The sequence below is a fragment of the Mobula birostris genome, chromosome 13 (genome assembly GCF_030028105.1).
Source record: "Mobula birostris isolate sMobBir1 chromosome 13, sMobBir1.hap1, whole genome shotgun sequence".
Classification (NCBI taxonomy): Eukaryota; Metazoa; Chordata; class Chondrichthyes; order Myliobatiformes; family Myliobatidae; genus Mobula; species Mobula birostris.
The window spans coordinates 83,543,406-83,570,596 of record NC_092382.1 but is presented as its reverse complement, the minus strand read 5'-3'; the positions used below and the strand labels follow the sequence as shown (position 1 = coordinate 83,570,596).

Below are 27,191 nucleotides of genomic sequence, written 5' to 3'. Positions count from 1 at the left end.
ACTCAGAGTCAGATTGTGGTTGGCATGGTAGGGAGAGTTTTTCTTCCTTTTCCCGTCTGCGTGAGATGTGGGACATTTGAGAAACTTTGAACTTTACTATGCTCACGGACTTCTTCATCAAGTTATGGTATTCTTACACTGTTTGTAACTATATGTTATAATTATGTGGTTTTGTCAGTTTTTTCAGTCTTGGTTTGTCCTGCGTTTTGTGATATCACACCGGAGGAAATAATGTATCATTTCTTAATGCATGCATTACTAAATGACAATAAAAGAGGACTACGTGTCTTCATAATCATATAACAACAAGGCAGTAAGTGCGGAAAATGATAAGAAAAAACAGACACAATCCAACACATTCCAGGATCCTGCTGCAGTTTAAGTCAATCTGATTACCAACAAAGGTACAATCAAGTGGCAAGTATCATTCACCAAAATCTTGATTTAAAATACAGACTCACAAAGGCCCTCCATCACTTCATAAAGCCATCAGATTTCAAGCCTGATCCAGTTCAGAGCCAAAATATTACAAATTATATGATAATCAATACATTATTTCAGATAGGACAATCCATAATAACCATCCGGATATAATATTACAGGATAAACAAGCAGAAACAGCTCTCTCAATAGATAAAACCATTCCCAACACACACATGTCCCTCGACCAGTGGAGCACCTCACCACAGGCATTGTTTGTGTCATCAGTCAGACAACCGAAAGATTTTCTCTCTCAATCAGCTTCCAAATGTTGTTACTCTGTCATTCGTTGCCACTCCCCGCTGCTGATTCCCTTCTCCTCATCATACATTCTTAACCTGTCCATCGTCCAGATCCCCAAACTCTGCCCTGTGCAGACCTGCCTCTGGTTTCTGACCTTGCTTCGTTGAACTAATGGTTTCCCATTCTGCTTTCAGTCTTTAGAGGACAGTGGTGTTTTCTAACAACCCTATACAAGCAGGGAAAATGACCCATAATGTGAAAATGAGTCGTCATTACGGAGGTTAATGACCAATGTCATTCTTCCTCAGCCCAGAGATTTCAGGGGGCAGAACATCTCAGACAGAATTGCAGTCAGCTTGACTTCTTCAGTCTGCAGAAAATTCAAGGGAAACCTCTTCACCCACAGAGTGGTGACTGTTTGGAACCCATAAGCACAGGGAGAGCGAGAGATGAACAACAGGGCAGGATTTCAAAGGACTGTCGTGGAACTGAATCACTGGCAGGGTCCAGCCGGCCTGAGTCGATTCTCTACTGTACACATGGTGTTATAAATTCACTAGGTACCGGAGACAGAGTTTAACATAAACTGATTTATTTATCTCAGATCCAGAATATTAAACTCCAGCCCCATTAAAGGTGAATATGCAGCAGAAGAAACTCCTCCCATGCCCAGTGACCAGGGTGCAGAACTGGGTGTGGTGAGCAGCAGCAATAATTGCAGAGTTCAGCACCGACAGTCACTCTCGAAATTGCATTCAGCAATGGTGATGGACAAATATCCAGCAAGCAGCTTATTGAAACTTTCTCCCCAGTGTGAACCCGGTAGTGTGTCACAAGTGTAATACGCTGTAAGGTTTCACTGCTCATGTAACGGCCTCTGTGCAGTGTTTCACTGCTGAGGTAATGGTTTCTCTGTAGCAGCAATGTTTAGTTCACAACTAGAGATAACAGGGTTTTGTTGTGCGGGGCTATCCAATAAGAGAAATGTTCTTCCTTGTGAGTCTGGAAGAAAGATTTCATGGTCTTTTGCTGGGGAGAGATGAGAAGACGTGAATGGAGAGAGTGGGCCCATTTTCTTTTTTTTTTTTGTTTTCTTTACTAACCCTACAGTCAAAGTAAGAATTTTAAATCTCATTCCTTTAATCACATATTGTGTACTGTTTGTTATTTTGGGGTACTGATTTGTAACAGGGGACACATCACGCAGCATTCATCCAAATGAGATTTCTTAACTTGTCTGGGCTGGGAGGCTATCACCCCCTATATTAAGCTGCTAGCCGAAGCCAGAGTTACATAAAGTTAGATTACTGAGTGAATCGCTTCCCACATTCACAGCAGGTGAACAGCCTCTCCCCAGTGTGAACTCAATGATGTACATTTGATTGATTTGGCTGACAGAATCCCTCCCCAAAGATTGAGCAGGTGATCAGCCTCTACCCAGTGTGAACTCGCTGGTGTCTCTGTAGTTGGGATGACCAAGTGAATGCCTTCCCACACACGGAGCAGGTGAATGGCCTCTCCCTTGTGTGAACTCGCTGGTGGCTCAGTAGTTGACAAAATCGAGGGAATCCCTTCCCACATACTGAGCAGATGAATGACCGGCCCCCAGTGTGAAGTAACCAGTGTTCTTGAAGGTGGGATGACTGATAGAATCCTTTCCCACACTCTGAGCAGGTGAACGGCCTCTCCCCAGTGTGAACTCGCTGATGTACCTTCAGATGAGACGAGAAAGTGAATCCCTTCCCACAGACTGAGCAGGTGAACGGCCATTTCCCAGTGTGGTCTGACTGGTGTCTCAGTAGCTGAGATGACTCAGTGAATCCCTTCCCGCACTCTGAACAGGTGAATGGCCTCTCCCCAGTGTGAACTCTCTGATGTACCTTCAGTTTAGATGACTGAGTGAATGCCTTCCCACAGTCTGAGCAGGTGAATGGCCTCTCCCCAGTGTGAACTCGCTGATGTAACTTCAGTTTAGATGACTGAGTGAATCCTTTCCCACAGTCTGAGCAGGTGAATGGCCTCTCCCCAGGGTGAACTGACTTGTGTGCCATTAGGGTGGATGACTGAGTGAATCCCTTCCCGCAGTCTGAGCAGGTGAATGGCGTCTCTCCAGTGTGAACTCGCTGACGTACCTTCAGTTGAAATGACCAACTGAATCCATTCCCTCTGTCTGAGCAATGTGTAAAATGACGAGCATGCCAGTCAGTCAGATGATCGAGTGAATCCTTTGCTCCACTTCTTAAATATCTGGACAGAGACAGCAAAACTGGCGTGTTGTGCTCGAGATTGCTGTAGACAAATTCCTTGTTGTGTTTAACCTGTAAAAAAGATTTACAAAATACATGAGTGGGTGAAGGGCAACATTTCAGATGAGATCACTTGAGTTGTCAAGGTGTGATCTGACATCAAACTGTTACAGTGAGGGTCAACCCAAGTTGGAGAGAGAAATCATCTTCTAACTGGGCACAGTGCTGGTATCTGGAATGACAATCAAACTCTCTGATGCTCTTCCTGTCTCCATAAGAATGGGGCATTTCTGCCATCTTCAATCTGTGACCTGGCTCAGTTTGGCTCTCTCCATTGGTATTATTCCCTGTTCCCAATGAGCTGCATGGGTTTCTGGCCCCACAGTAACTGAAACACTCAAATGCAAAATAGCCAGCAGTGCATTCCACGCACCCACCACTCTCTGTGTAAAAAAACTTACCCCTGACATCTATTTCCAAGCACCTTAAAGTTATGCCCCCTCATGTTAGCCATTTCAGCCCTGGGATAGAAACCTCTGGCTATCCAAACGATCGATGTCCCTCATCATCTTATACATTGAAAAAAGGCTCTGAACATAAACAAGGAAATTATACATTGCTTTGAGGATTTGTTAGAAGTATACAAAATTATGAGGGTATAGATAGGGTAAATGCAAACAGCTTTTTCCACTGGGGTTGGGTGGGATGACAACCAGATGTCATGGGTAAGTGGGGAAGGTGAAAATTAAACAGAAACATTTGGAAAAGCTCTTTACTGAAATAGTCGTGAGAGTGTGGAATGAGATGTCAGCACAAGTGGTGAACATGAGCCAGATTTCACAATTAAGAGAAGTTTGGATGGAAGACTGGTTGGTAGGGGGACGGAGGGTGATGGTCCCAGTGCAGGTAATTGCATTAGACAACTTAAATGTTTTTTTGGCATTGACTAGATGGGCCAAATAGCCTGTTTCCATACTGAACTTCTCCATGTTTCTATGACAGAGAAGCTGGCCAAACTTGTTTGGAAGGGAAAATGTAGGAGTGACAATGGAGCAGCAATGGCTGGAGTTTCTGGGAGCAATTCGGGAACTGAGTGATCGATACATCCCAAAGAAGTGAAAGCATTAGAAAGGCAAGAGGACACAACTGTGGCTGAAATGAGAAGCCAAAGCCAACATAAAAACTAAAGAGAGGGCAAAAAATAGAGCAAAAACCCTTGAGAAGCTTTCAGAAACCAATAGCAGACGACTAAAAAAAACGTCAGATGAGCTCAGGGGGTGAAATTATGATATTGTAGTCATTAATGAGTCTTGGTAGCACCCAACAGTCTGAGGCATTTAGAGGAACAAAATACCTTGGGTCTCAAGATCGCTTGAAAACCAAGGTTCCCTGCACCAGTTACCTTTCAACTTTTATTTTCGCAGGCACATACAAACTCCACACACTCAAAATTTCACTTCTGAAGGCCTCCCACTTACTAAGTACTCCTTTGCCAGAAAACAGCCTGTCCCAAACCACACTTGTCAGATCCTTTCTGATACCATCAAAATTGACCTTTCTCCAATTTAGAATCTCAACCCGTGGTCCAGAGCTCTCTTTTCCATTTTTACGTCGAATTTCATGGCATTATGATCACTAATATCTGTCACCAGCCCTGGATCATTTCCTAACAGCTTATTGCACACTTCTACATCGGGAATTCTACGTACTGATTAAGGGCACATTTGACAAACTCTACCCCATCTACTCCTTTTACAATATGGGAGTCCCAGTCAATATATGGAATGTTAAAATTAGTTGCTGAATCAACCTTTGATTCTTGGCATGGTCTGCAATCTCCCTACAAATTTGTTCCTCTAAATCCCTCAGACTGTTGGGTGCAACCAAGTCCCAATAATGGCTATAAGTTGCTGTGGAAAGTTAGATCACATGGGATCCAGGGAGAGCTGGCTAACTGGATGCACAGTTGTCTTGATGGTAGGAAGCAGAGAGTGATGGTGGGAGGCTGTTTATTGGACTCAAGGCCCGTGCCTAGTGATGTTCCCCAGGGTTACACCCATTGCTATCATTATTCATTGATATTTAATTTTATTTGCATTTACACAGTTTGTTGAATTCTATGCTCTACTTGATCTTTCACTGATCCTGTTACTATTCTATAGATTTGCTAAGTGTTCCTGTTGGATAAATGACCTCAGGGTTGTATGTGGTGACATATGTACTCTGATAATAAAATTCGTTTTGAACTTTGAACATTGCTACTTGTCATCTAAATCAATAATTTGGTTGAGAACTACAGGGTATGGATAGTAGGTTTGCAGCAAGTAAATTCAAACAAGTACCTTTTCTGAAAGATATTAAGTATAAACTCTCTGCTCTGTTTTCCTCTCCGCACTCGACCACCCCCTCCCCTTATTGCCTCCATCTCTGCCCCGTCCGCCCTCTCAGCCCCACATTAGAGATAAGTTCAGTGTCGGCATTGACTAGAAGGGCCAAAGGGCCTGTTTCAGTGCAGCTGGGCTCTGTGACTCTAATAATATTCTGATTTGTAATTTCCACAGTCACTGCTTTGCTGCCAATGGCTGAACCCAGAAATTTACACAAACAAGAATTGAAAGACTCTTAGCTGGCTACAGAAAGCGTTTACAAGCTGTGATATTTGCTAAAGGGTGTGTTACTAAGTACTGACCATGCAGGGTGCCCAAACATTTGCTTCGGGCCCTTTTCCTTTTTTGTTATTTTCAAACTGTAAAAGATGGAAATAAAAAAGTAATCTTGCATAAGATATTAAAGAAATGTGTCATATTTAACGTCATGCCTTTTGGAAATCAGGTCATCTTTTACTCGCTTAACTATTCACAGTAACAGAAATTTTGACCAGGGGTGCCCAAACTTTTGCACGCCACTGTATATATCCTGTGCCTTCCGAATTGCTGCCAGAAATTACTGCCATTGCTGTTCTGTTTTCATCCTTGCCCATGTTCTTTTCAAATCAATTTTGACCAATTTTTCTTTCATGCCTCTCTAATTCTCTTTATTTCACATCTGACTTTAGCTTCTCCTTCTCTAATGTCAGGGTGAATTTGATCGTATTAAGATCACTTGCCCCTAAGGTTTCTTTGAACTTAAGTGACCTAATTAATTCCGGTTCATTACAACACGCAGTCCTGAATAGCTGATCCCCAAGTGGTCTCAACCATGAACTGCTCTAAAAAAGCATCTTGTAGGCATTCGAGGAATTCCTCCTCTTGAGACCAACACCATCCTAATTTTCCTAATCACCTGCATGACAATCCCCCATGACTATTGTAACATTGCCCTTTTGGCACACATTTTCTAACTTCCATTGTAACTTGTGGACCACATACTTACTACTGTTTGGAGGTCTCTGTACAATTCCCATCAGGGATTTTTTTTTTTTTTTTTTTTACATGTGCTGTTCCTTAATTCTATCCACAGATTCCACACATTCCAACCTTATGCCAACTCTTTCTACTGATTCTATTTACTATTTTACCAACACAGCCACACATCCCACCACCAGCTTGTTCTTTCAAGAAGCATGTAAGTATCTGGGAAACAAGTGGACCTGCAGATGCTAGAAATCTAGAGAACTACACACAAAGTGCTGAAGGATCTCAGCACGTCAGGCAGCATCTATGGATGGGAATCAACATTTCCAGCCAAGACCCTTCATCGGGACTCTTGACACCCACGTATCTGGAATATCAACAAGCAAAGAAAATAGAAAGTAGTGCGAAATAGGGAGAACCTTTGTCAAAATTCAGTTCAAGGCTTAAAAAAACCTGCCAAACAGAGCTCAATAGTTAACAAATACAACAAAGGCAATAAACACTTTCATCAATACCGACATTGACTTTTTTATATATAAAAATATCTTTGTCCCATTTCAATCAGTAAAATTAACAAAGATCCAGAACTGAAATGACAGCTTTAGAAAAGACTATTTACACTCAGACTCAGTTAGATTAACACTACCTCGGACAGGAGGAGGAAGGGGAATAACACACATGAAAAAAAAAATCACACAAGTCCAGATAAAACTTCAAAGTATATATTTTCATCAAAAATGAACAGTATTCATTGCTCCATGTGTGTATATGCCATCGTGGTAAGAAATACAGACCAGAAAACTTAAATGAGAGGCTAACTCAGAAATGAATCATCACTATGGAAGAAAACATTAACCAGTGGAATGAGTACGACCCTCCATGGGAGACATCCCAATGACCTGAGCAGACAAGATGTTGACAAGGAAGCATCGAGCACCTGACTGAGAGTTGGAGACCTCTTCCCAGAAACAGAGGGGTTCCTTGCAGAAATATAGGACAAGGTGGTCAACAATATGAAAAAAAATCGAAAATACATGAAATACAAACAAACAAGGCAATAAATACAGAAAATGCCGAGAGAAACCAGACACTATCCAACGCATTCCAGGATCCTGCAGCAGTTTAACTCAATCTGATTACTTATGCAGGTACAATCAAGTGGCAAATATATTTCACCAAAATCTTGCTTTAACACACAAACTTATGAATGACAACCGTAACTTCATTAAGGCACAATAAATTCAGGCCTGATCCAGATAGGGACAGTATCTCACAATTTACATGATAATCAATACATTATTACAGATAGGATAATCTAAAATAACCGTCCAGATATATTATTACTGGAACAACTCCCTCAATAGATAAAATCATCCCAACACATACATGTTCCTCGACCACTGCAGCACCTCACAACAGGCATTGTTTGTGTCATCATACAAATTATTTTCTTTGCCAATTAGCTTCTAAATGTTGCTACTCTGTCATTCGTTGCCACGCCTGGCTGCTGATTCCCTTCTCCTCATCATACATTCTTACCCTGACATTGATCCAAAGCCCCAAACTCTGCCCTGTGCAGACCCGCCTCTGGTTTCGGCCCCTGCTTCATTAAACATCCAACTGATGGTTTCCCATTCTGATTTCAGTCTTTGGAGGTCAGGAGTTGTGTTTGCAAGCAATCCTTTAGAAGCAGGGAAAATGACCCATAATGTGGAAATGAGCCCTGAATAAGGAGGTTAACTCCCAATGTCATTCTTCCTCAGCCCAGAGATTTCAGAGGCGAAGAACATCTCAGACAGAACTGCAGTCAGCTCGACTTCGTCAATTTCCAGAGAATTCAAAGGAAACCTCTTCACCCACAGAGTGGTGACTGTTTGGAACCCATCAGCACAGGGGGAGCAAGAGATGAACAACAGGGGAGGATTTCAAAGGACTGTCATGGAACAGAATTACTGGTAGGGTCCAGCTGGCCTGAGTTGACTCTCTACTGTACACTAGGTGTGTTATAAATTCACTAAATACTGGAGACAGAGTTCAAAATAGAACTGATTTATTTGTCTCAGATCCAGAATATTAAACTCCAGTCCTATTAAAGGTGAATATGCAGCAGAAGAAACTCCTCCCATGCCCAGTGACCAGGGTGCAGAACTGGGTGTGGTGAGCAGCAGCAATAATTGCAGAGTTCAGCACCGACAGTCACTCTCAAAATTGTTTTCAGCAACTGTGATGGACAAATATCCAGCATGCAGCTTATTGAAACTTTCTCCCCGGTGTGAACCCAGTAGTGTGTCATAAGTGTAATACGCTGCAAGGTTTCACTGCTAATGTAATGGCCTCTCTGTAATGTTTCACTTCTGAGGTAATGTTTTTTCTGTAGCAGCAATGTTTAGGTTACGACTCGAGATAACAGGGTTTTGGAATGCGGCACTATCCAATGACAGAAATGTTGTTCTTTCTTGTGAGTCTGGAAGAGAGATTTTCATGGTATTTTGCCAGGGAGAGATGAGAAGACACGAATGGAGAGAGTGGGCCCTTGATTTTTTTGTTTACTTCACTAACCCTGTAGTCAAAGAAAGAATTATAAAGCTGAATCGTTTAATCACATATTGTGTACCATTTGTTATTTCAGAGTACTGATTTGTAACAGGGGACACATCATGCAGCATCCACCCAAACAAGATTTCTTAAGCTTGGCCGGGCTGGGCGGCTATTTCCCCCTATATTAAGCTGCCAGCTGAAGGTTAGATAACTGAATGAATCCTTTCCCACATTCACAGCAGGTGTACAGCCTCCCCTCAGTGTGAACAATGATGCACATTTGGTTGGTTTGGCTGAGAGCATCTCTTCCCAGAGTCTAAACAGGAGATTGGCCTCTACCTAGTGTGAACTCTCTGGTGTCTCTGTAGTTGAGATGATTGAGTGAATCCCTTCCCACAGACTGAGCAGGTGAAAGGCTTTTCTGCAGTGTGAACTCGCTGATGTACCTTCAGTTTAGATGACGGAGTGAATCCTTTCCCACAGTCTGAGCAGGTGAACGGCCTCTCCCCAGTGTGAACTGACTGGTGTGCTTGTAAGATAGCGAACCGTGTGAATCCCTTCCCACAGTCTGAGCAAGTGAATGGCCTCTCCCCTGTGTGAACTCACTGATGTGCCTTCAGTTCTGATGACAAAGTGAATTCCTTTCCACAGTCTGAGCAGGTGAATGGCCTCTCTCCAGTGTGAACTCGCTGATGTACCTTCAGAATAGATGACCTAATGAATTCCTTCCCACAGACTGAGCAGGTAAATGGCCTCTCCCCTGTGTGAGCTCTCTGATGTACCTTATGTTGAGATGATTCAGTGAATTCCTTCCCACAGACTGAGCAGGTGAATGGCCACTCTCCGGTGTGAACTGACTGGTGTCTCAGTAATCGAGATGACAAAGTGAATCCCTTCCCACAGTCTGAGCAGGTGAACGGCCTCTCCCCAGTGTGAACTGACTGATGCACCTTCAGTTGGGATGAGCAAGAGAATCCCTTCCCACAGTCCGAGCAGGTGAATGGCTTCTCTCCAGTGTGAACTCTCTGATGTACCTGCAGATTAAATGACTGAGTGAATCCCTTCCCACAGTATGAGCAGGTGAACGGCCTCTCTGCAGTGTGATCTCGCTGGTGAGCCATGAGGCCAGATGACCGAGTGAATCTTTCACCACAAATTCAGCAGATAACCAACCTCTGCCCAGTATGAACTGACTGGTGTGTCCACAGGTGGGAAGACCGACTGAATCCCTTCTCACCCACAGAACAGATTAATGGCCTTGCCCTGTGTGAACTGCTGATGTACCTTCAGTTGAGATGACCGAGTGAATCCATTCCCAATGTCTGAACAGATGAATAGCCTCTCCCCTGTGTAAAATTATGGGCAAGTCAGTAGGTCAGATGATCGAGTGAATCCCTTGGTCCACTTCTTAAATGTCTGGACAGAGACAGCAAAACTTGTGTGTTGTGTTCTGGATTACCGTAGACAAATTCCTTGTCACTTTTAACCTGTAAAAAGATTTACAAAATCCATCAATGGGTGTTGGACAACATTTCAGATGAGATCACTTGAGTTGTCAAGGTGTGATCTGACATCACACTGTTACAGTGAAGTTCAACCTAAGTTGGAGAGAGAAATCATCTTCTGAGTGGGCACAGAACTGGTATCTGGAACGACCATCAAATTCTCTGATGCTCTTCCTGTCTGTATAAGAATGGGGCATTTCTGCCATCTCCAACCTGTGTCCTGGCTCAGCTTGACTCTCTCCATTGGTATTATTCCATGTTCCTGCTGGCTGCATGGGTGCCTGGCCCCACAGTAACTGAAACAATCAAATGCAAATTAGCCGGCAGTGCAGTCCACGCACCCACCACTCTCTGTGTAAAAAAAAACTTACCCTGACATCCCCTCAGTATCTATTTCCAAGCACCTTAAAACAATGCCCCTCGTATTAGCAATTTCAGCCCTGGGAATAAAACCTCTGGCTATCCACACGAACAATGCCCCTCATCATCTTATACACCTAAAAAAGGCTCTAAACATAAACAAGGAAATTATACATTGAAAATTTGTTAGCAGTATACAAAATTATGAGGGTATAGATAGGGTTAATGCAAGCAGCTCTTTCCACTGAGGTTGGGTGAGATGACAACCAAGTTCATTGGTAAGTGGGGAAGGTGAAAATTTAAGGGGAACGTTTGGAAAAGCTCTTTACTGAAATGGTCAAGAGAGTGTGGAATGAGATGCCAGCACAAGTGGTGAATATAAGCTCAGTTTCACCATTTAAGATACGTTTGGATGGGAGCCTAGATGGTAGGGGTATGGAGGGCGATGGTCCCGGTGCAGGTAGTTGCATTAGACAGCTTAAATGTTTTTCAGCATTGACTAACAGTCTGAGGCATTTAGAGGAACAAAATATCCAGGGCATCAATATCTCTTGAAAACCAAGGTTCCCTGCGCCAGTTACCTTTCAATTTTTAATTTGGCAGGCCCATACAAACTCTACACCCTCAAACTTTCACTTCTGAAGTCCTCCCAAATACCAAGTATTCTTTTGCCAAAAAACAGCCTGTCCCAAACCACACTTGTCAGATCCTTTGATACCATCAAAATTGACCTTTCTCCAATTTAGAATCTCAACACATTCATCGCACCATGCTCAACCGTTTGATTGCTGACTCTATCTGAGGTCTGAACAACATCTGACTGGTGTCAAGAAAACAAACTCTCCTTCATTGTCACAAGAACAAAGGAGCTGATTGTGGACAACAGGAGAAATGGAGACAGGCTAACCCCTATTGACATCAAGGGATCTGGGGTTGAGAGGGTGAACAGCTTTAAGTTCCTTGGCATAAACATCACCGAGGATCTCACATTGTCTGTACGTACCGGCTGTGTTGTGAAAAAAGCACCTCTTTCCCCTCAGACGGTTGAAGAAGTTTGGGATGGGGCCCCAAATCCTGAACTTCCTGCAGGGACACAATTGAGAACATCCTGACCGGCTGCATCACTGCCTGGTATGGGAACTGTATTTCCCTTAATCGGAGGAACCTGCAGAGAGTGGTGCAGACAGCCCAGCACATCTGTAGATGTGAACTTTCCACTATTCAGGACATTTACAGAGCCAAGTATGTAAAAAGGCCCCAAAGGGTATTGGGGACACAATTCACCACAACCAAAAACTGTTCCTGCTGCTACCATCCAGGAAACGGTACCACAGCAAAAGGACCAACAGGCTCCGGGACATCATCTTCTACCAGGCCATCAGACTGATTAATTCATGCTGATACAATTGACTGTCCTATGTACAAACTATTTATTATAAGTTATTATAAATTACACATTGCACATTTAGAGGGAGACGTAACGTTAAGATTTCTGCACCTCATGTATATGAAGGATGTATGGAATAAAGTCAATTCAATTCAATTCACCCTCTCCACTATCTGTTCTGTCATTCTGGCTCCCATTCCTCCTACAACTTATTTTAACCACATCACCCCCTCCCCCCACGCGAGCACTAGCAAGCCTTACCACTGGGATATTAGTCCCCTCTTGTTCTGTTCCCCTAACTAACGAATCCCCTATCATGCCTCTGACTTTCCTCTGCCAGGTAATCCCCCCAACAGTTTCTAAAGTGGTCCACCTGCTGTTGTGCGGGATAGCAACAAGAGTACTCTGCGATGGCTATTTAAACTCATTCCCCTTCCTGACTCTCACCCAGTTTCCTGTGTCCTGCACCTTGGGTGTAACTCACCTCTTTTCATGTCATATCTATAACCCCCTCTGACTGCCAGATGATCTGGAATTCATCCATTTCAAGTTCCAACTCCTTAAAGTGCAGGGTTACAAGCTGCAGCTGGATGCACATCTTGTTGGTGAGGGCATCAGGGACACTGAAGGTCGCCCCACCTTCCCACCAATGTCCTCTCCAATTTGTAATGACCAGTGTGCACATAAATCTCGAACTGTGCATTTTTTTTACCCAGTGACAACACGTGCACAGTGAATTTTATATAGAGAGTTATTCATTTTAACAGCTCGCAATTCTCTGTCGATAAGAACTTTGATATCCTCTGGGTTCGATCAAGTTCACCTGCACTCTCACACAACCTATGTTAGCAGGCCTGTTACTGGTGATGAAGGAATTTCTTACCAGAGATTTTGAACATTGTCCATGTGGTTTGCTTGCTAAATGTTGCTTTAAAAAGCCAGATTTCCAAGTATCACTCCACTTCATCCCACTTGTAAATTCTGCAGAAACGTTTGCATCACCACAACACACACAGGTAACACCAGTTTCTATATTGTACATAAATATTTCCCCTGAATCCTTCTGAGGAATTGAGGATATATATAAAAAAATCATTTTGAACCTATGTAACCTCTGGTTGAAAGAATAATTGGGACTGAATAGGAATTTTTTTAACTGAAGTAAACTCTATATTCAGCGGTTAGCTAAGACAGGCTCATTACTAGTTCTCTGCAGCTTGCAGAGAGACAGACTGAGAGCTGATAACATTATACATTGTACTCTCATTAGTTGATAACATTATACATTGTACCCTCGTTTGAGTAAAGGGAGGAGGACTCACTGATAAGGACAGGAATGAACATCTGTCTGTAATTAAGTCATGGCTTTGCAAAGAGAATAACTGGTAAATACTGGACAGTACATCCGTCTGTAGTTAGATTAGATTAGATTAGATTTTTTTAGATTAGATTATGAGGACACTCAGTTCTCGTTTAAAAACTTTATTTAGCAAACTCTCTTATCTAAGTAATTAAGTTTTGCACCAACAGACTTGGTTGGCGTACCAGTTCAAATAACGTCTTGCGAGAGTAATGTATGCGGCTTACTATATATAAGTATATGGCTGTAACCCGACTAAGTCAGTCCACTTTTCAGATGGTGGCAGTGCTTACATGCCTTCCCTTTGACAACTGGGTCTCAAACATCCTGCAGGAGAATATGCAATAAACTGTGGAGACAATAAGAAGCTGGTGTCCCAAGTTTTATTCAGATTCAACTTTATCATTTGGTGTCACGAACAGGATCCCAATATAGGGAGTGCCAAGCAGACAGGCTGAGTAAGTGGCTGGACCACTCTGGGGACTGCAGAGACCAACCGGGCGTCCAATAGGTATTTTACCTTTTGTCGCTCTCCGTTAGTTCCTTTGGAGGTACTGTCCCTCGCCCAAGGCTGATCTCATACCTTGACGGGATTGGGAAAAAATCTGTCCGGAGACTCGTATAAGGAAGGCAACATTTTACTGAGTGGACAGGAGGCAGTACCGGGTAAATTTTACTAAGTGGGCAGGAGGCAGACATGCTGGGTAAATTACTTAGAGAACATGGGTCAATTGCAGTCGATTGACATGAGTGGGCCAGGAGAAGCCCTACACAATATGCGTGAGAGTTTCCAGACAAGGAAAAAGATTTATGAATAGTGAGTGCAGCGCTGAATAAGAAATTGGGGAACAAAATGTGGCCACTGGGGGGGGGAGGGGCAACCTGGGATATTACCTCATGAGAACAAGCAGTAAATTCGATATGGAAAAAGAACTGTGGAAAGAAGTGGAAATTGTTGAAATGGGAAAGGAAGGAAAAGGCAGATGTAAAGAGGAACAGTATATTATTAGCAAGTTGGAGGAAAACTGCATGTGAGATTGGGATGGGGTATGTACTGCAGAAGGAACGCCAAAGGTTGGGAGACGCTAAAAATGGAGCGTGAATGGGTGGATGGGCACCGGAAACGAGAGCAGGAAAAACAATGCAAGCAAACCAAGGCCGGCCTAGATAGGAGAGAAGGGCAGGAACATCACACTAAACTTCGAACTACATCGAACAGACTGCAAACGTGTTACTGAAGTTAACTGAGTAGCAGGACTCTCTCGGACTAAAGGAGAATGTATTGGTTGATGGTGGTATTTGTGTTTATGACCTTGAGAAGGCTCACCCCAGCATCTGGGGTCCCCCATGTTAACACCTTTCTGTCTCTCTGTCACACCTATGCCGAACAGGTAGAACTAGGGCCTAACAACAGGGATTCTGCAGATGCTGGAAATTCAAGCAACACACATCAAAGTTGCCGGTGAACGCAGCAGGCCAGGCAGCATCTGTAGGAAGAGGTACAGTCGACGTTTCAGGCCAAGACCCTTCGTCAGGACTAACTGAAAGAAGAGTGAGTAAGGGATTTGAAAGTGGGACGGGGAAGGGGAGATCCAAAATGATAGGAGAAGACAGGAGTGGGAGGGATGGAGCCAAGAGATGGACAGGTGATTGGCAAAGGGGATATGAGAGAATCATGGGACCGGAGGTCCGGGGAGAAAGACAAGCGGGGCGGGGGGGGGGCACCCAGAGGATGGGCAAGAGGTATATTCAGAGGGACAGAGGGAGAAAAAGGAGAGTGAGAGAAAGAATGTGTGCATAAAAATAAGTAACAGATGGGGTACGAGGGGGAGGTGGGGCCTTAGCGGAAGTTAGAGAAGTCGATGTTCATGCCATCAGGTTGGAGGCTACCCAGACGGAATATAAGGTGTTGTTCCTCCAACCTGAGTGTGGCTTCATCTTTACAGTAGAGGAGGCCGTGGATAGACATGTCAGAATGGGAATGGGATGTGGAATTAAAATGTGTGTCCACTGGGAGATCCTGCTTTCTCTGGCGGACACAGCGTAGATGTTCAGCAAAGCGATCTCCCAGTCTGCGTCGGGTCTCGCCAATATATAAAAGGCCACATCGGGAGCACGAGACGCAGTATATCACCCCAGTCGACTCACAGGTGAAGTGTTGCCTCACCTGGAAGGACTGTTTGGAGCCCTGAATGGTGGTAAGGGAGGAAGTGTAAGGGCATGTGTAGCACTTGTTCCGCTTACACGGATAAGTGCCAGGAGGGAGATCAGTGGTGAGGGATGGGGGGGAACGAATGGACAAGGGAGTTGCGTAGGGATCCCTGCGGAGTTGCGATCCCTGCGGAATGCAGAGAGAGGCGGGGAGGGAAAGATGTGCTCAGTGGTGGGATCCAGTTGGAGGTGGCGGAAGTTACGGAGAATAATACGTTGGACCCGGAGGCTGGTGGGGTGGTAGGTGAGGACCAGGGGAACCCTATTCCTAGTGGGGTGGCGGGAGGATGGAGTAAAAGCAGATGTACGTGAAATGGGGGAGATGCGTTTGAGAGCAGAGTTGATAGTGGAGGAAGGGAAGCCCCTTCCTTTAAAACAGGAGGACATCTCCCTCGTCCTGGAATGAAAAGCCTCATCCCGAGAGCAGATGCGGCGGAGACGGAGGAATTGCGCGAAGGGGATGGCATTTTTGCAAGAGACAGGGTGAGAAGAGGAATAGTCCAGATAGCTGTGAGAGTCAGTAGGCTTATAGTAGACATCCGTGGATAAGCTATCTCCAGAGACAGAGACAGAAAGATCCAGAGGGGGGGGGGGGGGGGGGGAGGTGTCGGAAATGGACCATGTAAACTTGAGGGCAGGATGAAAGTTGGAGGCAAAGTTAATAAAGTCAACGAGCTCAGCATGCGTGCAGGAAGCAGCGCCAATGCAGTCGTCGATGTAGCGAAGGAAAAGTGGAGGACAGATACCAGAATAGTCACGGAACATAGATTGTTCCACAAAGCCAACAAAAAGGCAGGCATAGCTAGGACCCATACGAGTGCCGATAGCTACACCTTTAGTTTGGAGGAAGTGGGGGGAGCCAAAGAAGAAATTATTAAGAGTAAGGACTAAATCCGCGAGACGGAGCAGAGTGGTGGTAGAGGGGAACTTTTTTTTTTGGGGTGTTTCCTTTGCTATTGTTTGAATATTTGTGGAGAATACGGGAAACCTCGTGGGTTAACAGCCAAGCATTTGCTCTACAGCTATAGCACGGCCGCTTTAGACAATGGGGACTCTGGTAAGTAGTTGCTAGGTGTGATTCGCCTGCCATTTTTGCCACTTCAGCTCAAACATCCTCTTTATTTCTTTCTATAGATCGGCCTGCTTTGGCCATAAACTTCTGGCATCCTATACCCACTATTTTATTCCAGCGTGAGTCACATGACAGATTTTGAAAAAAAGCTAGTACTGGAGAAAGCCACAGTCAGAGACATAAAAAGTCAGTGTTAAACAATTAAAATGTGATAAAATCAAGGGGCTGAGGGCCAACTAGGTGACCATGAGGAATGGGCACTCAAGCTCAACTCGGTTGTTTGGTTTTCCTCTCTAACGTAGTGGAGACATAATTGTGAACACCGGAAGTGCAGTAGCCTAGATCGGCAGGTTTGCAATTTAATTTCTGTCTCATTTCCTTACACCGACACCTTATGCTAATGACGCTCAAACTTACACTTCCACCTAGCCGATGCTTTTCGTATTAGATTCAGCTGACATCGGGAAATGCTTTCACCACTGAATACTTGAAATAAAGTTTAAACGTCTGTGAGAAGCACGTCTTCCTCCCCCACTTCAAGGAGAGAATTACATATTCTCCGCTACTATCTGAATTGTTCCATTTCCCGATGCAACGTAATCACGTTCTTAACAAGATCTATAACCGAGGCAATTCACAAAGTGAAACGGAGCACCCGACTGACCGTATTTCATTGGTCTGCGATGACAAAGTCCATGCAGCATAGGAATGGACAAGATTAACAATAGCAATCATGAAACCGAGAGGTGAGCCTGAGTGTGTTTCGCAACAACTTCTCCAATCGTCATTTCTTTGTCTTTGAGATTTTGTGATTTATTGTCAAGCTCTCCAGACCTCATCACAATTGGGATTTTACTTGAATGACATCATGTTTATTTTTACTCCAGCTGTTGGAAGACACGTCAGCCTTGTGTAGTATTGAATATTCGGTGTGCTGGAGAGAGTATAAATTAACGACCGCGGAGATTCATCAGCTCAGAGATTCTTCAGCGAGGTCGCGGGCAGCTGGAAGACGGATTGAATATCACACAGCATTTTACCGTGTGAGAAAGATATACTTCATGATCATTGCAGTCATTGGTGTCCCTGGTAAGAACACAGGTGAACTAACATTTGCTGTTCTTTGTGCGCGGTTTCGAGACTTGTTCAGTTATCGAAAGCCTTGTGACACGGTTGTATTAGTGAATGTGGTGCAGACATTGCGACTATCCCTGTGTTCATTCAGACGTTCCCTTGCAGTTTAACGCGTGGCTTTTGCTGAAATACACCGACAGTTCAAACAGATGTAGAGTAGAAACTTCAGGTTAGGGGTTTATTTTGTGGATTCACAGCAGGCAGTTTTGATTTATCGATGCAAAACCGCTTTCAAAGTAAATTCTGATAATGCAGAGCGCTCGCCACCTTTACGGGTTATTGTTGTTATTTCGGATCCATAATGGAAGACGTTTTAAGTTTCAATTTAAAGGTATTGCATTGTGTTTTAAGAACTTGCTGCAAGTTGGAAGGGAATTTAGGAAAAGAATCACCGGTGAGATCCCCAGCATCTGCAGATTATTTTGTGTTTCTCCATGAACGTTCAAAATAACTGTAAGTTTCAAAGAGCCAGGCAAAATCTTCGAAAGCGAATATTGAAACCTCCTGATTGGTTAACCTTGACACGGCGTGAAGGAACCTGGGCCAAATTTACAGAAATTAAAAAGAAGCGAGGCCAAGCTTCCGTGGGCGGTGGCAAAAGGGAGTCGAGAAGGAGACGAAGACATGCAGAAAGGGGAAATCAATTCGCTTTCGAGTTTGAAACCTGTAAATGGACAGAGGTGGAGGTAGCAGGATTCGTTGTGTAAGGGGAGCGCCAGAATAAAGGTGGCGGGAATCACTATCACTGAGAAATTCGCCGAGGTATCGAGGCTTTACCCATCAATCAAATCCCTGATGGTGGCCGTTTTATATTAATCGCTCTAAAGCTCCCTCGGCGTTCAGTTGACAATGCCTGTTTCCCAGATCCTGCTCTTCTCCCAGTACCGAGTACAGTACCCTTTCAACAAGCACGCACTCCTTTGACGCATCTGCGAGTTGTACTTTACTATTTTTAAATCTCCAGAAATGAGCTATCTGAAAAGTTTGGTTATTCCCAGTTTCCAGCTTATCTCTACCCTGAGGACCGTGGAGCAGAGAGACAGTAATTCATTTATTATCTTTGTTTGTTTCCCAGTGAATTTAGTGGCGATGGTGATCCTGTCCCGGAGAAAGTGCGGCCTCTCCACCTGCACCACTCTCTACCTGGTGGCCACGGCAGCGGCGGATCTACTGACCATCGTGTTTGCGGTGATATTGTGGCGGGTCGGTTATTATTACTTCCCCGGGACTTTCCTGGACATCACCCCCGTGTGCAGTGTGATCTCCGTCCTGGGAGAGGCAGCAACAGAAAGTTCTGTCTGGTTCACCGTCACTTTTACGTTTGATCGGATTGTCGCCATATGCTGCTCGAAGTGGAAAACAAAGTATTGCACCGGGAAAACTGCGGCTGCGGTTCTGACAGCAACCGGCGTCCTTCTCTGTTTTAAAAATATGTCTAACTTCTTTATATATCGTCCCGCGAAAGTGATCAACAATATACCCTGGGACTGTATTCGAAAGCCGGGCCACGATACGGATCCCGGAGGGGGTGGGATATCGGTGGTTTTCTACCGTCCTAACGCCATTACTCCCGTTCGTGCTAATACTCCTGTTCAACGCTCTGACAGTTAGACACATTTTAGTGACTAGTCGTGTCCGTAAGGGGCTGAGGGGTCAGAGCAAGGCGGAGAACCGCAGTGACCCGGAGATGGAGAGCAGGAGGAGGTCTGTGATCTTACTTCTCACCATCTCCGGAAGCTTCAGAATCCTGTGGTCGGTGAGTGTTGCCGAATTTCATTACTTCACCATTGCCCGATTGGATCCAAGTAATTACAACTATTCGGAATACATATTTGAACAGTCCGGAGACATGCTGATGATATTAAGTTGCTGCACAAACACTTTTATTTATGGGATAACTCAGTCTAAGTTCAGAGAGCAGTTCATCAGCGCAGCGAAATATCCGCTCACGTCAATTGCTAAACTAATTAAACAAAATATCTAAGTTTGTCTCCCTGGCAATCACAGTGTTTTCCATCTTGACACTGCAACACTGCCGGTCATTGGAGAACGTAGCAGCGTGAGAATAAAACTGGCTGAGTGGCCGAGAGAGACACAGCACGAGAACGGCCACGACATCCACCTCCTACCAGTTATTAAACTCATCCAAATTTTAGATTTATTTGTTCACCATACTTCCACTCTCGTCACCGCTGCACCTCCCGACAATGTATCCTGCGGCTATCGTAAATGCACATCCGTCAATTTTCCATCGCAAAGTGAACGGGCGGAATTCTCAGTGATCTGATCGGGCCTGGTACGTGCTGGGAGAGATGAGACAGCGCCGCAAAAAGATTTAACTGATTGCATCCAACATACTATGAAAAGGCCACATCCACGTATACAAATATCCTAACTTCAACTGACGGTGTCCAATGAGCTGGCATCAAAATCGTGGTGTGTTTACTCGCACAAGCAATGACTGTCCAGGGTCCAATTAACATCTGCATAAAGTCTATTTCTGAAGGTCTATTGATGTCCTTGTGAGAAAGGCGCCTTTCTTCCTTGGACACTCCCAGGGTGTGTTATACCGGGTAGGAAAGACGTTCAATGAACGCAACGCGGTAGGAGCTCTCGTTAGGCACTTTATCAATACTTTGAGAAAAGGGATCATTGTTAATTAACTCGGCCGAATGACATGAGATAAGACCATTGGACCGAAGGATAATTGGGTCATTAGTTCCTCTGCCGTTCTTTCCTGGGTGACCTGTTTGTCAACCCCAGTCTGCTCGCGTCTCCCAGAAACCGTTAACACTCTGAACATCAAGAACTATTCAACTTTTTTTTTCTTAAGTACAGAGAGCTTACGTCCCACACGATCAGTGGAATTAAATTTGATCTCACTTGAAATACAAGCCAGCATTGAATTTACTTTCGTTACAGCCGAAATAACCTTCCCGGCATCCGGAAGTTGAACTCATACAGGCCCTGCGGCCCACAATGTTGTGCCGACCCTCAAACCCTGCCTCCCAACTAAGCCCCCAACTTAAATTCCTCCATATACCTGTCTAGTAGTCTCTTAAACTTCACTAGTGTATCTGCCTCCACCACTGACTCAGGCAGTGCATTCCACGCACCAACCACTCTCTGAATAAAAAACCTTCCTCTAATATCCCCCTTGAACTTCCCACCCCTTACCTTAAAGCCATGTCCTCTTGTATTGACCAGTGGTGCCCAGGGGAAGAGGCGCTGGCTATCCACTCTATCTATTCCTCTTATTATCTTGTACACCTCTATCATGTCTCCTCTCATCCTCCTTCTCTCCAAAGAGTAAAGCCCTAGATCCCTTAATCTCTGATCATAATGCATACTCTCTAAACCAGACAGCATCCTGGTAAATCTCCTCTGTACCCTTTCCAATGCTTCCACATCTTTCCTATAGTGAAGCAACCAGAACTGGACACAGTACTCCAAGTTGCTGTGGAAAGTTAGATCACATGGGGTCCCAGGAGAGCTGGCTAACCGGATGCACAGTTGTCTTGATGGTAGGAAGCAGAGAGTGATAGTGAAAGGCTGTTTATGGGACTCAAGGCCTGTGCCTAGTAATGTTCCCCAGGGTTACAACCATTGCTCTCATTAGTTATTGATATTTACTTATAATTGCATTTACACAGTTGTTGAATTCTCTGCTCTACTTGATCTTACACTGATCATCTTGTCATCTAGATCAATAATTTGGTTGACCATGTACAGGGTATGGATGGTAGGTTTGCAGGAAGTAAGTTCAAACACGTACTTTTTCTGAAATATATTAAGTTTAAACTCTCCACTGTTTCCCTCTATGCAATCGACCACCCACCCGCTCGCCTTACTGCCTTCCCTCTCTGCCCCGTCTTCCCTCTCACCCCCACATTGGACATAAGGTCCTGGTGAAAGTGAATTCTTTTAGGGGAGCCTGAAGGGGAATTCTTCACTCCGAGTTTGGTGGGAGTGTGGAATGAGCTGCCAGTGGAAGTTGTGGATGTGGGTTTGATTGAGATACTAAAGAGAAATTTGGGTGATGACATGGATGGGAGGTTTATGGAGGCTATGGTGCAGGTAGTTGGAACGAGGCAGTAAAAACAAAAGCAGGTCAGCATTGACTAGAAGGGCCGAAGGGCCTGTTTCAGTGCTGCTGGGCTCTGTGACTAATAATATTCTGATCTGTAATTTCCACAGTCAGTGCTTTGCTGCTAATGATAGAACCCAGAAATTTACCCAAGCAAGAATTGAAAGACTCTTAGCTGGCTACAGAAAGCATTTACAAGCTGTGATACTTGCCAAAGGGGGTGTTACTAAGTACTGACCATGCAGATTGCCCAGACTTTTGCTTCGGGCCCTTTTCCTTTTCTGTTATTTTGAAACTGTAAAAGATGGAAATAAAAATGTAACCTTGCTTAAGATATTAAAGAAATGTGTCATGTTTAACTTATTACTTTTTGGAAATCAGGTAATCTTTTACTCACTTAGCTATTCACTGTAAGAGAAATTTTAACCATGGGTGCCCAAACATTTACATGCCACTGTATATATCCTGTGCCTTCTGAATTGCTTCCAGAAATTCCTGCCCGTGTTCTTTGCAAAACAATTTTGACCAATTTTTCTTTCATACCTCTCTAATTCTCTTTATTTCACATCTGACTTTAGCTTCTCCTTCTCTAATGTCAGGGTGAGTTTGATCATATTAAGATCACTTGCCCCAAAGGATCTTTGAACTTAAGTGACCTAATTAATTCTGGTTCATTACAACACCCAGTCCAGAATAACTGATCCCCAAGTGGGCTCAGCCACGAGCTGCTCCAAAAAACCACCTTGTAGGAATTCCTCCTCTTGAGACCAACACCATCCTAATTTTCCTAAGCACCTGCATGACAATTCCCCATGACTATTGTAACATTGCTCTTTTGGCACCCATTTTCTATCTCCCATGGTAATTTGAGGCCCACATACTTACAACTGTTTGGAGGTCTCCATACAATTCCCACCACAGATTTTTTTTACATTTGCTGTTCCTTAATCCTACCCACAGATTCTATATCTTCCATCCCTATGCCACTTCTTTCTAATGATTTTATTTAATATTTTACCAACAGAGCCACACAACCCCACTACCAGCTTGTTCTTTCAAGAAGCATGTAAGTATCTGATAAGCAGTCGTGATAAGAAAGACAGGCCAGAAAACTTAAATGAGATACTAACTCAGAAAAATGAATCATTACTATGGAAGAGAACATTAACCAGTGGAATGAGTACGACCCTCCGTGATCTGGGCCGACAATTACGTGTCGGCGGCACCTAATTAATTATCATGTTTATTTTGGCTTTTTTCTTAAAGATGTGCTGTGTGCCTCCTCCCCCCCCCCCCCCCCCCCAGCTACCGCTGCATTCTCCGCGAATCACTATCTGTCCGCGGTCTGGGGGTTGGGGTGGTGGGACACTGGGGTGTCGTCTGTTTCCATCAGGCAGGCAGCTCATCTTCTCCTATGTCTGCCCACCTCGATATCGAAGGTTGAGATTCATCGGCTGGTGTGGAAGCTTTGCTTGACTGCTGAGCCTCGCGCATTTTTAGATCATCAGTTCTTTGTAAGCACTCAAACCATCCTGCAAATATCCCCAAACCGACGTACCCTTTCAAAATTAAAGTCGTACTTTATCATTGCAGTGAAAATCTCACGCAGTTGCTTCATGTTCATTTCGCTAATGAATTTGGTTTCAATTGTTATCCTTTCCTCTTCCAATTGCATCAACCCTTCATCTATCAGTTCTTGGTCATGGGATGCCAAAACCTCTTCAACATCATCTTCATCAGCTTCCACAAGCCAAACTCATGTTGCCCTTACTTCGTTCACCACAATCAAAACGCTTAATTATGTCTAGTTTTACACTAAGTGTAACACCCTTACGAGCTCTTTCAAGCTTTTCCAACGCCTTAAAACTCATCTTGCTAATGGCTGCTCAATGCAACGTGATTAAGCAGTGCCAACGAGAATACCATTCCAAATCCGGGGGGAGAGCAGCTACTCGGGGTGCACACTGATTTTTTTTCGTAACAGTGAAAACACCTTCTGTTAGTGAAAACAGGGAACTAATGTAAGTCTTTTGTAACAGTGAGGTTTCATAACGCGAACATTCGAAAAGCAGGGGACACCTGTACAGGACAGGATGGTTAACAAAAGGAAAAAAATATCAAAAATACATGAAATGAGAACAAACAAACAAGGGAGTAAGTGCAGAAAATGCCAAGAGAAAGCAGGAACAATCCAACACATTTCAGGATCCTGCAGCAGGTTAACACAATCTGATTACTTACAAAGCTACAATCAAGTAGCAAATATCATTCACCAAAATCTTGCTTTAAAATTCAAACTCATGAATGCCCTCCATCACTTCATAAAGGCGCCATAAATTCAAGCCTGATCCAGTTTTATAGTCAAAATCTTACAAATTATTTGATAATCAATACATTATTTCAGATAGGATAATCCATAATAACCATTCGGACATAATGTTACAGGATAAACAAGCAGGAACAACTCCCTCAATAAATAAAACCATTCCCAACACATCCTCACCATGGGTATTGTTTGTGTCATCAGTCAGACAACCGAAAGATTTTCTCTGTCAATCAGCTTCCAAATGTTGCTATTCAGTCATTCGTTGCCATGCCCCGCTGCTGATTCCCTTCTCCTCGACTTCTTCAGTCTGCAGAAAGTTCAATGGAATCCTCTTCACCCACAGAGTGGTGACTGGAACCTATCCCACAGGGAGAGCGAGAGATGAACAACAGGGGAGGATTGAAAAGGACTGTTGTGGAACTGAATCACTGGCAGGGTCCAGACGGCCTGAGTTGACTCTCTACTGTACACTAGTTGTGTTATAAATTCACTAAGTACCATAGACAGAGTTTAAAATAGAACTGATTTATTGGTCTCTTATCCAGAATATTAAACTCCAGTCCCATTAAAGGTGAATATGCAGCAGAAGCTCCTCCCATGTGCAGTGACCAGGGTGCAGAACTGGGTGTGGTGAGCAGCAGCAATAATTGCAGAGTTCAACACCGACAGTCACTCTCAAAATTGCATCAGCAATGGTGATGTACAAATATCCAGCATGCAGCTTATTGAAACTTTCTACCCATTGTAAACCCGGTAGTGTGTCACAAGCTGTAAGGTTTCACTGCTAATGTAATGGCGTCTCTGTAACGTTTCACTGCTGAGGTAATGGTTTCTCTGTAGCAGCAATGTTTAGGTTATGACTAGAGACAACAGGATTTTGGAGTGCAGGCTATACCATGACAGAAGTGTTCTTTCTTGTGAGTCTGGAAGAGAGATTTTCATGGTCTTTTGTCGGGGAGAAATGAGAAGACATGAATGGAGAGAGTGGGCACTTTTTTTTTGTTTACATCACTAACCATATAGTCAAAGTAAGAATTATAAAGCTCAATCACTTAATCACATATTGTTTACTGTTTGTTATTTTGGGGTACTGATTTGTAACAGGGAACACATCATGCAGTATCCACCCAAATGAGATTTCTTAAGTTTGGCCAGACTGAGGGACTATCATCCCCTATATTAAGCAGCTAGCCGAAGTGGGGGTTATATAAGGTTAGATGACTAAGTGAATCGCTTCCCACAATCTGAGCAGGTGAATGGCCTCTCTCCACTGTGAACTCAATGATACAAATTTGGTTGATCTGGCTGAGAATCTCCTCCCAAAGTCTGAGCAGGAGATCGGCCTCTATCCAGTGTGAACTCGCTGGTGTCTCTGTAGTTGACATGACCGTGTGAATCCCTTCCCACAGACTGAGCAGGTGAACTGCCACTTCCCAGTGTGAACTGACTGGTGTCTCTGTAGGAAGGATAATTCAGTGAATCATTTCCCACAGACTGAGCAGGTGAATGGCCACGCCCCGGTATGAACTAACTGGTGTCTTAGTTGGTGAGGTGACAAAGTGAATGTCTTCCTACAGACTGAGCAGGTGAACGACCTCTCTCCAGTGTGAACGTGCTGACGTACCTTCAGTTGAGATGAGGAAGTAAATCCCTTCCCACAGTCTGAGCAGGTGAATGGCCTCTCCCCAGTGTGAACTCTCTGATGTATCTTCAGTTTAGATGACCGCGTGAATCCCTTTCCGCAGTCTGAGCAGGTGAAAGGCTTCTCCCCAGTGTGAACTCGCTGATGTACCTTCAGTTTAGATGATGAAATGAATCCCTTCCCACAGTCTGAGCAGGTGAATGGCCACTCCCCGGTGTGAACTCGCTGATGTCCCATTAGGTCAGATGACGAAATGAATCCCTTCCCACAGTCTGAGCAGGTGAACGGCCTTTCTCCAGTGTGAACTCGCTGATGTACCTTCAGTTGGAATGAGCAAGTGAATCCCTTCCCGCAGTCCGGGCAGGTGAACAGCCGTTCCCCAGTGTGAATTCTCTGGTGCTCTTGCAGGTTTGATGCCTGAGTGAATCCCTTCCCACAGACTGAGCAGGTGAACGGCCTCTCCCCAGTGTGAACTCTCTGGTGTACCTTCAGATTAGATAACCAAGTGAATCCCTTCCCACAGTCCGAGCAGATGAACGGCCTCTCCCCAGTGTGAACTCTCTGGTGTACCTTCAGTTTAGATGACCAAGTGAATCCCTTCCCACAGGTCGAGCAGGTGAACGGCCTCTCCCCGGTGTGAATTCGCTGGTGAGCCATTAGGTCAGATGACCGAGTGAATCCTTCCCCACAAATTCAGCAGATGACCAGCCTCTGCCCAGTGTGAACTGACTGGTGCATCCACAGGTGGGAAGACCGACTGAATCCCTTCTCACCCACAGAACAGGCGAATGGCCTTGCCCAGTGTGTACTTGCTGATGTACCTTCAGTTGAGGTGACCAAGTGAATCCATTACCACAGTCTGAGCAGATGAATGGGTTCACCCCTGTGTAAAATGACGGGCGTGCCATTCGGTCAGATGATTGAGTGAATCTCTCCCCACAGTCTGAGCAGGAAGGATGATCAAGTGAATCCCTTGCTCCACTTCTTAAATATCTGGACAGAGACAGCAAAACTGGCGTGTTGTGTTCAAGATTCCTGTAGACAAATTCCTTGTCATTTTTAACCTGTAAAAAGATTTACAAAATCCATCAGTGGGTGCAGGACAACATTTCAGATGAGATCACTTGAGTTGTCAAGGTGTGATCTGACATCAAACTGTTACAGTGAAGTTCAACCCAACTTGGAGAGAGAAATCATTTTCTATCTGGGCACAGTGCTGGTATCTGGAATGACCATCAAATTCTCTG

General features: G+C 44.3%; 1 protein-coding gene across 1 annotated transcript; it reads right to left on the bottom strand.

Annotated features, from left to right (window-relative positions):
• Positions 1-892: 892 nt before the first annotated feature.
• Positions 893-26,634, bottom strand: LOC140208025 (uncharacterized; the record flags this gene model as incomplete). The annotated part of the gene is given in 3 exon segments (XM_072276555.1): positions 893-3,038; positions 9,334-9,949; positions 25,898-26,634. Coding segments are annotated over 3 exon segments (2,235 nt in total), but the record flags the coding sequence as incomplete, so codon positions are not given.
• Positions 26,635-27,191: the final 557 nt, after the last annotated feature.